At 34.7% G+C, this 18,810-nt stretch overlaps 1 protein-coding gene across 1 annotated transcript in view; it reads left to right on the top strand.

Moving 5' to 3' along the window:
• The window catches only part of TMEM232 (transmembrane protein 232), a 189,383-nt gene that overhangs the window by 119,721 nt on the left and 50,852 nt on the right, over positions 1–18,810 (top strand). Inside the window, 1 exon segment of the mRNA XM_049769101.1 lies at positions 1,024–1,271. Within this exon segment, the coding sequence (XP_049625058.1) occupies positions 1,024–1,271 (248 nt within the window).

Raw genomic sequence — 18,810 nt, 5'->3', positions numbered from 1 at the left:
GGACTTTTTTACAATAATTTCTTTTTTTATTAAATATATTTTTTATTTAAGTAACATGATCATATTTGGGTTACAGTCATAACCAGAACACCCCCCTTCACCAATGCAACATTACCCCCTCCCCCCTTCCCATCCCCTGCCTGTATTCGAGACAGGCATTCTACTACAGTAATTTGTTTTTAAGTTCAGTAAGTTGTATTTTTTTTTCTTAAAGGATAAGAGTAAAAAAAATATAGCAAAGGTGTGATAGTGGCAATCGCCAATGTTTGCATTGGTCCAGAAAAATGGAGAAAATGGAAAAAAAGTCCTTGACCTGATTACAAAAAGGCCTCACCCCCCAGAAGTTTATTGGCATAAGACAGACTCTGGGTTCCAGGCATACCAGTCTATCCAACTCCAGTCATTCTCAAGGTCCCAGTGAAACTTTTGCACACTTTAGCTATAGTTGGTATCAGACTTTTATATTTAAAGACTCTGGATTCTGTGCATTTCTTTCATCGATGTCAGGCTGATGTGGAGCATCCTCTAGTTTCAGCATATCATTAAATGCAGAGCGATCTGCCCTGCATGCAGACTGTTGCTGAGTCGCCTGGGTGTTGTTTTTTTTTTTTTACAATAATTTCTTCTGTCTTTCATATTCTTGTTTTTATTCTTTGAGTTCTGGTGGTTGTTGTTCCTCCTCTTCTTTAATTAAGCACCATATGTGGTGGTACTCAGTGCTTACTCCTGGCTCTGTATTCAGGGATCACTCCTGTAGGGTCCAGGGGATCATATGGGGTGCTGGGTCAGCCATACTACAAGGCAAGTGCCCTCCTCTGCTGTAGTATCTCTTTAGCCCTTTGGTATTGATATTTCAATAAATTTTTATAATTTTTAAAATTTTGGAACTATCTATTTCATTATAAATTATATTTAATAAGAAAACTATAACATTAATAAAACACATTCTCTCTTAATTATTAATATATAGCTTCCTTATTTTTATTCTAATTAAACTATTTTCTTGTTCTTATATTTTAACAGGCTGAAATTAATAGTCCAAGTGATCCTTTCACTAGTTATGATTCAAAAGTTCCATTGAATATTGGAGATGAAATTTTCTCTAAATTCATAGGATGGAGAATTGCCAACACACTTTCCAATCTATTCTTCTCCTACCATGATGCCCATACTCTTCCTCCAAAAAAATCAGTGACAAAAGAAAGTAAAATGAGATATCTAAAAAAAAATCAAGAGTTTCTGAAGAAAAGAGTTCTACATTTCACTGAAAGGTAAAATAAAACGCTATGATTTCCCTCCTATGTCAGTTAACATAGAATAGAACAGCAAGATTTGGTCAACATGAGAATTGGTCTACAGAGCTCTCATGGTTGAGGGACTGAGAGTGAAGTAAAGGTGAACTGAGAGAATGCGGGAGGTAAGCAGCACTCCAGTGGTCGATGTGGTATTGAGCAGTTGTATCCATGAAATCCTCTCATTAGCAATGTTATTTATCATAGCACTTAAAATGTAGAAATAATGTCATGCTATTCTAATAGTTTAGGTTAAAGTAACTTCTGTATAATATATAATTATTACATAACTCATACAACACTTTATTAGAAATTTGACACTGTTTTCTCCTAGGTATTTTATCAGGAGCATGTTCTAATTAATTTATTTATTTATTTTTTTTTTGGTAGTTCATGGTAGTACTCGGGGTTTACTCCTGGCTTTGGGGATCTTACAGTACTTTGGGGATGATCTCTGAAGTTGTAGATAGAACCTGGTTTGATTCTGTGCAGGCAAACACCCAATTACTGTACTATTATTAATATTTTATTCTCAGAAACTATTTAAACATATCCATATTTTGTAGAAAATGTTGCCACAGAAATCAATTTTTAAAGTGGAAATACACCACGAATTGTTATTTTTCACTGATGTAGTTTTATTTCATTATTATTTCATTATTATTTGGTATGTATTATTCAATGGTCAATAGATCATAAATAAAAATGTTAGGTATATACTTATACATAGTTTTGTCTTGGGACCATACCCAGAGAGCTTAGTCTGTAGACCATAGTAAAATATAAAAACTGATAAAGTGATAAATGGAACCAAATGCCATTTCAGGGATTAAAACAGGGTTAGCCATATTCAAAAAAAGCACAAAAATGTCTGTACTACCTCTTTAGATTAGCTATAAATATTTATTTTTAATTATAAATTACTTAATTTAAAGGCCATTTATTACATAGTTTGTTTATGATACATTTATTCCAAGAACAATCCCACCAGCAATGTAAAATTCCTTCCACCATTGTCCCCAGATTCTCACCAATTCTGTGACTCCATTGGCAGACACAAAATAATATATTTTATAATGTTTGTTTACAGATAAGTGGTACTGAAATTATTTTTAAAAGTACATTGATAAGAAAATTTGTGAAAATTAATATATTTCTCAATGACATCATTAAACTATTGTTAGAGTTTTGCTAGGCAATTTGTTGCTAGTTTATTTTGTTATTTTATTTTATTTTTTCCTGAACATTAGGTTGCTTTGAATCCACTTCGATTCAAATTGGTGTTTTTCTACTTGGTTGAAGTACTGAAAAAATTAGAATTATTGTGTGGTACCTATGCTGTCTATGGTCCAGGAATTCCAAGCTGTGTGGTTGATATTGTGGCTTATGTCGACATGGCTTTGGCTGTTTGGCTTCCAGAAGTACAAGAAGGAGGTGTCCTCACTAACTCTAACATAGTCCTGATGATGTCTGTCCAAATACTGGGATACTTCACATTTTGGTCTGTTTGGGAGCTCTGCAGATATCAGTGGCCTAGTAGTGAAGTTGGGACCATTGGCTAAACAGCAGTTGTGGGTGGTGGGTGCAGTAGGGTGGTGATTTAGTCTGCCCTCTCCTTTTGAAATTGTTTTCAACTATGAGGCTATTCCATACATGACTTTTTTTTTAATCTTTTTTGAGAATAAAGTGAGTTGGCCAAATGTAGACATGGCAACTGAATTTATGAGGCAAGTTATATTTTTAATTATATCTCCATATTGTTTGTTTGTTTTAGAACCAAACCTGATTGTGCTTTGGAAGTGCTCCTAGCTCTGTGCTCAATTATCATTTTTGATTGCTTCAGTGACTATATGGGGTGTCAGGGATTAAATCCCTGTCAGATGTATGCAATACAAATATCCTACCAGTTTATTATCTTTCTATAATTATATCCCCATTATTTGCCAAATAATTTATATATCAAACATTCTATTTGGCATTTTCATTTTTATCCATTTTAATGAATGTATATTTTGTATGACATTGTGCAGCATTTTTGTATGACATTCAGTGGCACAGCTTCACATCAAAAATAATGTATGTAATAGTTCATTTCTACCATTAAAGTATTAAATTTCATGTCAAAATTTAGTTCAAATACATTATCTTTAGTCTCAAGAACTGAAAGATTAGGGTAAAATCAAACAGAAAAAGAGAAGATATGAAATATATTTTTGTTCATATCATGACACATAAAATAATAAAAAATTAAATAAAACTGGATATTTGCAGATAAAATTAGATAGACCATAGTAAAATATAAAAGCTGATAAAGTGATAAATGGTACCTGATACCTGATGAATCACAGAGAGAAAAGACAGAAGAATGGAATCAAATTGAGATGTTAAAAATAGCAGACTATAAATTTAAAAAAAACTATAAGCAGAAAGAAAAATTAAGGAGACCATAAATTATGAACAGTGCATAAGGAAGAAACATTGACTTGAATAATATGATATGTATAACAATATCCACCTGGTTTTAGATCAGGGAAAGATAATATGAAAAGTTATAAATGAATGACATAAAGAGGAAAGACCTAGGTTAAGAAATGTATGTGTTATAAGATTTGGGGTTTTTAATTTGATTTTTTGGTTATTCCTGATGATGTTACTCCTAGCTCTGCACTCAATAATTACTCCTAGTAGTACTTATGAAATGCCAAGGATCAAATTGGGTCATGAGTTCATCAGACAAATTTTTATCTACTGTACTACCACTCTAAATCCACCTCCATTTCTAGATTTGTATATGATAACTTAAATTTTTATTTTATATAATTTATTAAAATATTTTAATAGGATGGTTTTTAGTATAAATATTCAATCATTACATCCTTTCCAAGTGTTTAATTGCCTCCACCCTTGTCTCAGGGTATCCCCCAGCCTCATCCCTCTTATCATGATAAATTTTCTATTGAAGACCAGTTCTCAATTACTGTTGCCTTTGAGAATTTGCTATTTCCTTATTATTTTGGCTTATGCATCCAAAGAGACCATTGTGTGCCTGTACCTCTCCATCTGACTAACTACAGTTACTCTGATAATCTCCAGATCCATCCACATAGCTTCAAATTGCATTGTTTCATCATTTTTTCCAGATAAGGAATATCTAGGGGTTTCTATTTCTTCATGATTCCCAACTTTGACTTATTTGACACCACAAAGCAAGCCTCCTGGTATTCTTCCTGCAGAAAGAAAACTGAAAATTAAAATGCACCACTATAAGGAGGGTGCAAGTATTCTAAATCTCGTGTACATGAAAAGCACGCACGAAGTACTGAGCTAAGGGATTTCAACATCTGGGTCTGTGGCCTAGAAAGACATGGATCACACATTGGTACTATTAAACGGGAAGAGCTTTATTTTATTCACTCAGTCACTCAGTCACTCATTCATTCATTCATTCATTCATTCATTTGTTGTTGGGCCATACCCGGCAGCACTCCTGGTTCTGAGCTCAGAAATTACTCCATGTAGGCTCTGAGGACCATATGGGATGCCAAAGTTTGAACTCGGGTCTGTCCTGGGTCCTCTACATGCATACCGCTATGATATCACTCTGGCCCCAAATTCAAACTTCTTTTTTTTTTTTTTTTGGTGTTTTGGTCACACCTGGCCAGTGCTCAGGGGTTACTCCTGGCTCTGTGCCCAGAAATCTCTCCTGGCAGGCTCAGGAGACCATATGGGATGCCGGGTTTTGAACCACCAATCTCCTGCATGCAAGGCAAACACTTTACCTCCATGCTATCTCTCCGGCCCCAAATTCAAACTTCTTTTTTGTTTTTTTTTTTGTTTCTTTTTTTTGTTTGTTTGTTTGTTTTGCGCCACACCCGGTAACGCTCAGGGGTTACTCCTGGCTATGCACTCAGAAGTTGCTCCTGGCTTGGGGGACCATATGGGACACCGGGGGATCGAACCACGGTCCATCCAAGGCTAGCGCAGGCACCTTACCTCTAGCGCCACCGCCCGGTCCCCAAAATGATTTTAGGCCCTAAGAGACAGTACAGCAGGTAAGATGATTGTCTAGGTGTTTCTGGTTGGATCCTGTTGTGTATGTAAATATTTTAGGGAATTATTATGTTTTTTTGTTTTGTTTTGTTTTGTTTTGTTTTGTTTTGGGCCACACCCGGTGATGCTCAGGGGTTACTCCTGGCTGTCTGCTCAGAAATAGCTCCTGGCAGGCACTGGGGACCATATGGAACACCGGGATTTGAACCAACCACCTTAGGTCCTGGATTGGCTGCTTGCAAGGCAAACACCGCTGTGCTATCTCTCCAGGCCCAAATTCAAACTTCTTAATAAAATAAAAAATGTTCAAAATTGCTCGCATTTAATCATTAAACTGTCAAATTTCAATGTTATAAATGATTATTATATATCACTGTTTTATATCAAAACATGTTTCTAGAAATAGAAGCTTATTTGAAATGTCAATGATAGAACCACTCTTCATGTCTAGTACTTTACTTGAGTCTCACTTAAAAATAGAACAATTCAAATCTAAACTTTCCTTATGTAGTCATCATTCTTTTCTGTTTTCTACTGGTGAAATGAAACTACTCTCTGAACAAGAACACTAGGTGCCATCAACAGAGCCATGGGTTTATTTTTATAATTTAAGTATAGTTAAATGAATAAAAAGCATAGCACAGTGGGTTTACATCATAAACAGCTGACCCAGGTTTGATCTTTGACATCCCATGTGAACCCCCAAGCACTGCTAGTACTAATTCCTGAATGAAGAGCCAGGCATGACCCAAAATTTAAAAGAAAATTCTCCAATAAAAATAAAAAAGCATCTACTTCTTTTGTGCATGTGATTTGTTTTGTAAGTACTTTGCAATTTCAAAATAAATGGCAAGGGTTTGCTTATGGTGAATTGCATTGATAGTAGTTAACAAATACATACTACTTCATTAATTTAAATGTGAGTTTTAATATAATCTCAGAAAATTCAGAAATTTCAGAAATCTCAGAAAATGTCAGCTAAAGGGCTGAACTTTAGTTATTTCTAAGTATATCTCTAATGGGGTCAAGTACTTGCTCAGATATATGAATATTTTGTAAATTTTTATATAAAAGCAGGTTTTTTTTTATCTCCAGCAATCATAAAACTGTTACTAAATAGCTCACAGTATTAAATGGTAAGCACAGAATAAAAATGATAGAAGTGGGGATATTTCTTCAGTAACCATTAACTATACTTTGTTTTACAGTCACTGGAAATAGAGATAAGTAAATAAGTCCAGAAATGTGCTTGATGATTTCTTATTTCAAAACTAATGCCTATGTCCCTAGCCTATTGATTTTCTGTCCTTAAACCATTTCACTCACTGTTTTTTAAATGTTCAATAGTAATTTATGTCTAAAATATATCATATACTATAAAATAAAATGTCTCAGGTAAAAAAATGAATAAATGTAGTTATGATTATTCCCAGTGGAATTACCATCAAGTATGGGAGATAGACATCAATTAAAATCCCACATATCCTTGTAAATCACACATAAATGTGTTAAATATTTATAGTGATAAGTATTATAAAGAAAAGCTATGTGGGGCTGTAAATACTGATAAGTACCTTAAGGTAGAGATGCATGACATTAAGAAAACATGGTGTTAGGAAGACAGTTACTAACGGAAGAAGTTTGTTATTGTCTAAAGACTATAAAAACTTATATAATCTAAAAGGCTAGAGAGCCATGGAATATTAGTCACTAAGAATACAGGACAAGATACGGTAATTGGAGTCTTTAACTTTCTCTTAAAGTCACAAGAAGACATTGAGTGTACTTCAGTGTATGTAGTGGGTACTGGATAGGTAGGGGGAGCTTGCATGTATTCTGATTATTCTGAACTCTTCTTTGTTTGTTTTTGTTTTTGGCCACATTCCGCGATCTCAGGAGTTACTCCTGGTTCTGAAGTCAGAAACCACTCCTGGCAGGCTCACGGGACCATAGGGATGCTGGGATCAAGCCCAGTTCTGTTTGGGTCTGCCATGTAGGACAAAAGCACCACTGTGCTATTGCTCCAACCCCTATTTTGAGCTCTTGACATGACCAGGAGAATGAAGTATTATAATTTAGTGATGTGGGAATTAGACTTGATTTTTCTAAAATGTTTATATTATAAAATAAGTTTATAAACATATAAATACAATGTATTATATTATAAATATAATATAAACATTACACAAATGTTTATATTATAAAATATGGTTGACTATTAGAAATTAATGGACCAAAGACCTTAATAACAGAAACAGTAAACATAAAAGTGTATTATTTTATATCAGTAAATATAATATTCCATCTATAAATGTAGCAAGTAAGTATACTTACATAAATCTTTATTATGATTTTATATAATCATTTTTATAATTTTTATATATAATAATTTTATATAATTATTTTTACTATTGACATTAATGACTTTAGTTCTTGTTTTCCAGTGAGATTCAAGTAATGTTAAACAAAAGCTCTTTGTGAAGCTCTGATGATTTCTCTAGTACAGCCACTAATTTTAGGCTATCTTGCATTTGGGGGATATCAAGTAGAGATGTGGGGAGGTATTTGCAGACTGTTAGGTTGCCTTCTTTTTTTGTGAGTCTGTCTTGGATCCTTGCTTCCTCCACTCTGCAGTTGTCAGTGTCTCAGAATATAAAGTTCTTTCTCTTTTATCCCATGTAGTGGATTAAGGCCAAGTCAATGCTTTTATGAAACTTCTTTCTGTAGGCCTGTTAATTTTGAATATAATCTGCTTTATTTGATACTTATTTTTTCATACTACATTTATTGAGGTACTGTGATTTATGATTAATGTTAATGATAGATCCGTGCATAAATTGTTTCAACACTTTAACGCTCACCAAGTAACAACTTTCCTCTAAAAATATCCCAAAATAAATCATAGAGATTTAAAAATGATCAAATATATAGATATATTGATCTTGAGAATAAGGCAACTTTCCTACATAATTTATTCACATAATAATAGAATCCCATCTTCTAGTATACTTAAGCAGAGCTTTCTGATGATTGAACAAAAAATAAAAATGCGGACGGCAAAAGAATTCTGAAGTTATTTTTGTGAGAGGCATACATCAAGGAACTTGATTTCTTCCTAACTTGATGTATTTTTTTTTAAATTCTTGGACAAATATGTGTAAAATGTTTTTACTAGGGGCTGGAGAGATAGCATGAAGGTAGGGCGTTTGCCTTGCATGCAGAAGGATGGTGGTTCGAATCCTGGGATCCTATATGGTCTTCAGTGCCTGTCAGGAGCGATTTTTGAGTGTAGAGCCAGGAGTAACCCCTGAGCGCTGCCGGGTGTTACCCAAAATCAGAAAAAAAAAGTTTTTACTAAGCTTCTTCTTTTTTTTTTTTTTTGTTTTGGGGCCACTCCTGGTGATGCTCAGGGATCACTCCTGCTCTGCGCTCAGAAATCACCCCTGGCTTGGGGGACCATATGGGACACTGGGAGATCGAACAGCAGTCTGTCGTAGGTTAGTCAAGTGCAAGGCAAACGCTTTACCACTTGTACCCCTGCTTCGGCCCCAGCTTTATATTTTTTAAGCTAGGATTTGTTAATAATATACGTGTATCTTTAGCAAATAGTCTTTTCTAGCAGTCTATTCAATGCAGAAATTTATATGTAGAAAAGTGAATCAATTCTCATAGCACTTTTAGTTCTAGTACTTCCATATTTCATTTTCACTTGAGAAAGTAAATCTCAGGTTCAGGGAGTTAACTGTACAATGAAAGTTTTTATTCCAAAGACTGCAGTGAAAGTAGAAGTGTTAAGGAGACCTTTACACAAAACCAGATGTACATTTAATTAAGATTCCTTATCAAATATCTTAGTGGAGAATAGCGATGACCTGAAGAAGATGGGCATAAAAAGTTACTAACAGGAAATGGAGATTGTACTTTCAGTGTAATAAACATGGCAACTTATCTATTACTGCTTTCTTTATTGTATCCAAGGTACATGCTGATACATTTTCTACATTTAATTATTAGTTTAGTGCCTGCCATGTATGTCTTTATTGCCACACTTAAATTTCTCATTCTAAATTCCCCTTTGATTTTGTTTTTTTTCTCCTTCATCTTCTGTCTTCTCCTTAAAACGATGCTGTCTTCATCCAACTCTAATCAGGCTTTATATCTTTAATAAATTGTCACTTCCATTTATTATTCTGAACAGCTTCCACTTTCGATGCCAACTCTGTCCCTGCAATTTAAGATCTGTAATTGCTAAACATCCATCATATTGGAAGTGATGTGTCACTGAATTCTTGGTTGTTCACTCAGTTCATTAACATAAGTAGTGTCAAGCTAGAAATAATGTCAAACTGTCCCCTTTTGTGTTCTTTTTTTCTTCTTAGGCTAGTTAAATGAAAGCCTTTTTATGTGATATTATAATTTTACTAAAGAATTTATGTAAGAAGGACAATGTTTTCACAGAATGTAAGTACAGAATGCCAATTAACATAGTGATAGAAACAAGGAGAACTTTGTTTTTTAACCCTATTATTTTTTATTTATATCAATTTACTCTTTTTTAATTTTTATTTTGACCAAAGTGAATTACAGATCTTTCACAGTGATATTTTAGGTACATAGTGACATTGAATCAGGGGTATTCCACCACCAATGTTGTCCTTCCTCCACCCCTGTTCCCAGCATGCATCCCATATCCCCCTTCTTTACCCACTGAGATGCTAGTATAAATAGTCCCCTCTGTGTCTAGCTTGGTGCAGATTGGGTATCAATTCTGTTGTCGTTGGCTTTGGATTTGGTGTTTAAGTCTGATCATTTTTTTAATTTATACTTTATGTTCATATGGCTGTTTGGTCTTGGTACCCTCCATTATTTCTCCCTCAATTTGTAAGATGGAAAAAGATGGTTCAATTTATGTTGTTCTGTTTGAAGGAAAGAAGAAAAAAATAAAATGGGGCAAAAATCAAACAAGCAAAAAACAGGAGGAGTCCTCCTAGAGGTTATAAATTATCAATTTAAGAGAAAGAAGAAAAATAAGAAAAAAAAGAAAAACGTATCAATACAAAAAAAATAAAGATACAAAATAAAACAAAAACTCAAAAAGCACCACAGCAATAAAGACAACAACCACACAATAACCACAGTACTGAAATAAAAACAAAACTAAACACACACACACACAAACACACAAAACCCATGGTAAAAAATCAACAACAACAATAACAAAACCAAAAAAATTAATTTGTGCTTCTTTTTCTTTTTTCTTTTTGCATAATTTTGGGGAAATTAGAAAGGGAATTCCCTTGGCCTAAGAGATACAGGGTTTTTTGTTTGTTTGTTTGCTTGTTTGTTTTTTGCTCTTTAAGTCATGGGAATAACTACAGGCTCTTTACATGTTCTTTTACTGTCCCCTAGGTTTTTTCTGGTGTCTGGAAACTTTCTGCTTCATTGTGGATGATAAAATCAGACCTCTGTAACTAGAAATCTTGGTATTTACACAGGTCAAAGGATGGAGCCTAGGATGAAGTCTTTCTTTACAGTTCTAGAAGTTCTGTTCCATTACTGTTGTTTTGCTCAGTCTTCTGTAGTTGGTGGTCTTGATTTTTGACCCGATCCTAGGACAAAGCATAGGATAGAGTCTTTTATTATGTTTCCAGAAGATCTATCTGCTCAGTTGCAGTTGTCTCAGTCAGACCTCTGGAATTAGATATCTTGGTTGTTGTACAGATCATAATCCAAGGCCTAAACTAGGGTCGTTTTATTGGTCCCAGGAAAAGTTCTGTCCAGTCATGTTTGTCAGTCAGTCTTCTGTAGTTAGTGATCCTGGCTTTTACACAGATCAATGGATGACATGTCTTCTGATTTTATCTTATCGTTAGGAGGTGAGGTAAGACAACCTGCTCTTATACCAAGTTGTTGCCATTTCTTCATTGTTAGGATGTCATATCAAAAGTGGAGTATGTTGGTGACAGAGCAGTATTAAAAATGTCCCAGAGGGACATTACTTAAAAAAGTAAGGAAGTAAGTGATGCAGGAGACAACCTTACATTTGGGGATAAACAGGTTAAGAGTTAGTATTATATAGGTCTTAAACTTATAAAGGAAATATAGGCCTCCTCATTGTAGTTTGAGATATTCTTGTGGGGGTGGGATCCAGGGCAAATTTTCATCACACACCCTGGTCTTGTTTGGATTGAGAAATTATTTTCGGCAGAAAGGGCTTGGGTAGAGTTCTTGCACTGGGGATCATTCTGGATCTGAGTCTGGTATCAAACAACAGTCCACATTTGAGGGGGGTGAGAAGGAGGGCCACAGAGCATGATTCAGCAAGGGTGTTGGTTGTAGTTTCTTGCCAGGAGATGAGAGGTGGGGCTGAGTGGGTGTCCCTTCACTTGGGAGCTGGGTGATGGCTTATCGGTCTTGATACCTAATGGGTTAAGAATTGAGGGTAAAGAGCATGAATAAGGCGGGATATCGAATTAGAAATGTGGGGTAAAGGGAAGTAGGATTTCTGAAGAGAGGGAGGAGAGATAGTATATAGGAGGGGCTATATACACTGTAGGCATGAATTGTTTACAATTTAGGTTTGGCTCTCATGGAAGAGTCCTCTCTCTATGTACTCATGCCCACATAGAGACATATAATAGTGATCTACTCTTAAGCTGTTGTTAGAGGTCTGACCCTAATAGGGTGGGTCTGAGCTCTTAAGGATTGTTTGAATTAAGATAAGTAATTATCTTAGGTATAGCTTAAGAAAAAGGAAAAGGGAGAGCAAAAGATAAGAGAACAGAAAAATAGGTAAATATATAGGAACAATAAGGTAAAAAAAATTAGTCAACTAAAAGAGATTAGGTCGGTGCTTTGGAGTTGGGAGTTTTTTCCAGTTTCTAGGAATTTCGTCAGTGATGGAGTTGGGCCTTCCCAAATGAAGGTTTCAGGGTTAGATAATGGCTGGAGCAGTTTAGGATACACATAGGTTTGCATCTTGAGTGTTATACAATGTGTTAATGAGGCCTACCTATATAGGTGACTACCCTATGTAGTCACTGCATCTTACATATCAAAATTCCTTTCCTAAAGAGAAAGTAACAGTGTGGATTTTATTGGACATATATTGAATTGATGAGGAGGAGGAAGAAGTGGTAGAAGAAGAAAGGGGAGAAGGAAAGAAGTAGGGAGAAGAGAGAAGAAAAGAGAGCGAAAGGAAATGTTAAATTGCCCAAACATGTTTGATAAGTAGGTCCTGTAATATAAGTCTGTGGTTTGCAGTTTCTGTTTCAGTGGTCTGAATGGTCATATGCTTCAGGTCCTAATAGAAGCCATAAAACATAGGAAAAGGGTATATTGGAGTGTTTCATCAAGACATTTTCATAATGCAAACTGAATATGGTACCTGGTATGACTGAGCACTGAGGTGTTAAATTAAGGTGTCTACCCTTTGTATCCAAGAACCCTTCTGGACAGAGCACGTGACCAGTCAGACCACCAAAGCAGCAACTGTGACATACAGATTTATACTACAGGCCCTACTCATCGAACACATTCAAGCAAACTAGCATTCCCTTGATATTTTCTCCTCTCTTCTCACTACTTTCTTTTTTTCTTTTCTTTTCTTTTTTCTTTTCTTTTCTTTTCTTTCTTTCTCTTTTCTTTTCATTTCTTTCTTTTCTTTCTCTTCTCCCTTTCTTTCTAATGTATTTTATCTTTTCTTTTTTCCTACCCCTTCCATATACTTTCCCCTTTCCCCCCTTTGGAAATCCAACTATCCCTTCACCCCTCAATCCCATCCAGACCTCCCACCATATTAAAACTCTTCATCCTTAGTTCTTAATCCATTAGGCATCAAGACTGACCTCCTACCCCAATGAACCAGTACCCAGCACCCAAGCGAAGGGACACCCAATCAAACCCACACCTCGTTCCCCCCCCTGCAAGAAAAGGCAACCAATTCCCCTGCGGACTCATGCTGCACGGCCCTCCTTACCAAATCCCTCTACCATGGACTGTCACTTGAAACCGGACTTAGCTCTAAAAGTATCCCCAATGCAAGAACTCTTCCAAGAACTCCCTGCCGCAAATCCTTTGCCAATCTCAAGAAGGTCGGGGGTGTTATGGAAAGGTGCCTGGGAACCCACACAACACAAGAAAATCCCAAAAGACAATGGGGAAACCTCTACTTCCAACATAAGTATAAGACCGGTATTACACCACCCCTTTACCTGCTTTTCCCCAAAAGTAAGGTAGTCTCATGCATCATTTTTTTTCCTTTAATTATTTTGTTAATTCATTTTTAAATCTTTTTTCTACGTATACATATGTGAGCACATATACTTTTATTCCTATTTTTATCTTTTTTGGATGTGTGACCTGTTTCTGTTTTCTTCTCTGTTCACCCCCAAATGCACCAACAATATAAAGTGGCACCATTTCTCCCTGCAAAGGCACACTAAAAAAATGGGAAATCTTACATATAAAAAAGAGCTCTTATCTACTAGGGATAAGAACTCATACTTGTTTATAATACAGGGATATCTCCCACCTTGAAAATATGTCACGCGGACCCAACTTAGATCTCAGGTGACTAGACGCCATTAGTCCGGCCTTGAACCCTGGATCCCAGACATAGAATCGACACAGTTCTTCACAAAAGCTACCGGAAACAAATCTCATCCGGACATCCTTAATACCACTGGGCCACCAACAAATTGCCAGCTCTAATATGATATCCTGACAACAAGGAAAATGGGAACAACTTATTCTACCTCACCAGCTAACGATAAGACAAAATCAGAAGACTTGTCACCCTTTGGTCTGTCCAAAAGCCAAGATTGCGATTTACAGATGACTGGCTGCTAGAACCATGACTGAACTGAATATATCTTGAGACCAATAAAAAGCTCTAGTCTAGGGTTTGAACTATGATCTGCACAACAATCATGATCCCCAGTTCCAAAGGTCTGGCAGAGACAATTGCAACGGAATGGGGCTTCTGGAAACACAATAAAAGACGGTATCCTAGGTGCCATCCTAGGATCAGTGCAAAGACCAAGACCACCAACCACAAAAGATGGATTAAAATGACACTGAGGGAACAGAACTTCTAGAGCCACAAAGAAAGACTTCATCATAAGTCCCACTCCTGGACCTGTGCAGATACTGAGATCTCTAGATACAGAGGTCTGATTTTATCACCCAGGACAGAACAGAAGTCTTCCAAACACCACGAAATCACCACCAGGAGAGTAAATGAACCTGAATGGAGTCTATAGTTAATCCCGTGACAATATACTCCAAGGGTGGAGAAACCCCATAGCACTTAGGCCAAGTGAATTCCTTTTCAAATTATCCCAATATTTACTGTGCCAGTGCAGGAGGGATAAAAAAGGCAAAAAGCACAAAACATTTTTTATTTTTTATATATATTTATCTTCATTTATTATTATTATTTTTATTTTTATTTACCTATCTACTTTTTGTCGATTTCTTTGTTTTGGTGTGGTTATTGAAGTTGTTGTCCCCATTTATATTTATATATTTTTTCTTATTTTCTTTTCTTTCTTTATGAGCTCTGCCATGTTTTTTAACTCAAGACTATGGCTTTTTTTTGTGGTGCCTATCTTATCACTGGACTGCTCACTGGATATTTGACACTTATTGTACTGTTGGGGTGTTTCACCTTCTTTTTCTCCTTCGTCTCTCAAACTGACGATGAGAGCCTCTAAGGATTCTGCCCATTTTCGGTGTATTAGACTTTTACCCCAATTTATTACTTTTCTCTTCTTCAAATAAAACCACATAACTTGAACTATGTAGTCCTTCCTCCAAGTTAGAGGGGAAATAAGGGAGGCACCAAGACCAAGACTACTAAGTAGTAAGCTAAGTACAGAGGGGACCACAATATCTCGCAACCCCGGGGCTGAGGGAGGAGGATATGGGAGGTAGGACGAACACGGAGGTGTAGGGAGGACAAATCAGTGATGGGAACCCCCCTTATTTTATATAAATATGTACCTATAATATTATTGTCAACAATATGTAAGCCACTATGATCAAAATAAAAATTATATTAAAAATAAATTTGGGTCACACCTGCTGGAGGTCAATCAGGACTTATTCCTTTCTCTGTGCTAAAAGGGTGCTCCTGGCAGGCTGAGGGGACCATATACAGTGCCAGGGAATTTAACCATTGGCCAAGTGAAAGGAAAGTATCTCATACATATCCTATATACCCATGTATATATGTACCCATGGATTTAATATTTACATATGGGTTTCAGACTTAGTTTCTGGCATCTGATTTCTGGGAATAGCTTTCTTAATTTCAACTATTCTGAAACCTCAAATTTTATTTACTAGAAAAATCTACTATTTAAAAATCAATGTATGATTCTTTTTATTTTTCCTTCTTTATTTTAATACTCCAACCTGGGAGATTTAAGTGCATCTTAAATAGAAGCCACATAAATAATTACATCACATATTTTTATTCTTATTCTTTCAAAGGTTCTGTTTGCTAAACGTTAGCATAATTTTGTTTGTTCTCCAGTGCCTTTAAATAGTTACATTTTATATTTTATCCAGAATTTATGAATTTTCAACATTGTACATCAAATAGAAAAATATCAACATCATTGAAACATGATAAAATCATGTTATCCAAAAAACAAAAATAAAACATAATACACCAATAGTAGTAGAATTGGAATTTTTAAATATTAAGGTTTCCAATTTTCAACTCAGGGAAATTTATTACCATGTAGGGATTAGCAAGTCATATCTACAAAAAACTGCAGTGATCAGCAGCAGTTATCCAGTAAATTATTTCACCAACTTATCTATTATTTTATGAAGAAAATATTTTTTATTAAAAAGAAATAGAAAATGAGCTAATGAAAGGAGATGGAACAATATGGAAGAGAAGAGCTTTATCTGAATTAAATTAAGTGACTATAGAAAAATTATTAAACAAAACAGATATTGACTTTTTTCTTGTTTCAGTATAAAGTTCACTTTAATTTCAAAATGGAAAGTTTACATGTTTAGGAAGTTTTATTTTATATGCATTCAGTATAAATTTAAATTATTTTTGCATCTTTAAATTTCAATAAAATAAGTTGATATAAAATGTTATTAGATATTAAAATTATCCACTCTTTATTTTCTTATAATTTTTATTTTTCATTTCTTTTATCTTGTCTTTGATTATATATTCAATGGTTCCATACTTAATAAGTTAATACCTGAAAAAATAATAAAATAAATTTGTTGAGTTCCTGAACATACACAAGAGCAATCTAGAGAATGAAGTTGGTTCAATAAAAAATAGATCAAGCAGCCTTACCAGAACCTCTTGTCAACTTCCATCTGCTTCTAGCAGAATAATGAAAATTAGGACTATAAGGGATCATCTAATAATAACCTAATAATCTAATTCATAACCTATATATAGGTTATTAAAGGTCTCTAGCAAATGTCATTTAAGAAGAGTTTCAACAGTGGCTTATCTACAGCTTTCTTTAAAACATTGTATGAAAAAAAATAGTATCAGTTATTAATGACCACTACTTCTAGAGAAGTTAGGCAGTAAAATGAAAACTAAGAAAATGCAAATTATTTTGTCCATCCAGATGCAATATATCTGAATATTATGGCTTACAAATAAAATATTTTTTCCTAAAAGTTTTGGGTGCAGCAAAGTCCAAGAAGTAAGTGACAGATCACGTCTCTAATGAGGCCTCACTTCCAAATGTTTCTTAGCTGTTCTCTCATATGGCAGAAGGAACATGGTAGCCTGGTAGGATTTATTTTATAAGGCCATATGTGACATTCATAACGGCTCAATTTTATGACCTAACTGTATCTCAAAGGCTCCAACCTCAAATATTGTCATTCTATGTCAAGATATGTGGAGTTATGAAGAAACTCAAACATCCAGTCTGTAATAATGAGTGTCTTTAATGGATTATTTGTTTCCATTGATTCATTCTCTCTGACCAGGAATCAGTCTCAAAATCCTACACTTCTAGTCAATTCATAGCTCATAGCAAACTAATTATAGTTTGATTAGTCAAAAAAAATCTAATATTAATATACTTAAAAACTGAGAAAACTAATGTTCTCTTTACAACTTTATTTTTTGGGCCACACCCGGTGAAGCTCAGGGGCTACTCCTGGCTCTATATGCTCAGAAATAGCTCCTGGCTTGTAGGGATCAGGGGATCCAATCACGGTCTGTCCTAGGCTAGCACTTGCAAAGCAGATGCCTTATGCCCTGGGCCACCATTCTGGCCCCTAATGCTCACTTTAAATGTCAGTATTGATCCATCAGAAAAATAATGACCTGGTCTCAGTCATCTAAACTTCTCTCTTTTTCTCTTTCCACTAAATTATGAATCTTTTATGTTTTCCATATTTATCTTTTTATGGCAGTTTAAGGAAAGTTTTTATATTGCGTTTTGGGGGACCAACTGTAACGTTTTAGGGTTTACACTTGACTCTATGCTCAGGAAACATTTCTGGTGTTTCTTTTATTAGCTATGACACATTGTTGATTAAATTAAAATAAGCATCCACATTATATCCATCAGCACCCATACAACCTGTACACTATATGTTTTCTGCCAAATAGAAAAAAGATGTAGGGTTCACTAAAAAAGGTAAAATACCTTCTTATAAAATTGGGACTATTATGGCCTCATTAAATCACTTTATTTGGTAATGGGAAAGATTATGACTCAACCTAACTCTGTGGATAAAATTTAGATTTTATACTATTTTTATGAGATTTATAGATGAGGAGAAATTCTGGCTGTAAAAGAATAGACTTTTTCCTCTATATATTCCTAAGTAGAATTATATTTTATTAAGAACATTATAGATTGTTATAATATATATATATATATATATATGTATATATATATATATATACTGTCCACTGCAATTGCAATTGCCTTTTGAGCAACTCATTACACCACATGATGGCATTATAAAATCAGTTTCTATAAATGCAACTCGAGTAAAATTATGAGAGTTTTTATATAAGAAATTTATGCTTTTCTAGTTCAAAAATCCAAATGAGTAACCTTATTCATGAGCTTCCATTCATTAAAATTATTTGTAGCTTCTTTGTTCAGAGCTTTACAGTAAAAAGCTAGCAGTTGTTTTTATGAAATAAGACTCTGCATTAATTGTAATTTTGAAATGCTAAATATTTTAAATATTATGTACTACATATTATATAAATATTTATATATGTTATAATATATAAATATTTATATAATATATATAAATAATAAATTTATTATGTTCACCTAATTTTAGCACACAAAAATTGAAAATCTTTTTTTTTTTTTTGGTTTTTGAGTCACACCCGGCAGTGCTCAGGGGTTACTCCAAGCTCTATGCTCAGAAATCGCCCCTGGCAGGCACAGGGGACCATATGGGATGTGGGGATTCTAACCACCATCCTTCTGCA

The sequence above is a fragment of the Suncus etruscus genome, chromosome 2 (genome assembly GCF_024139225.1).
Source record: "Suncus etruscus isolate mSunEtr1 chromosome 2, mSunEtr1.pri.cur, whole genome shotgun sequence".
NCBI classification, from domain to species: Eukaryota; Metazoa; Chordata; class Mammalia; order Eulipotyphla; family Soricidae; genus Suncus; species Suncus etruscus.
Note: the sequence above shows the minus strand (reverse complement) of the source record. Positions and strands in the feature narration are given on the sequence as shown.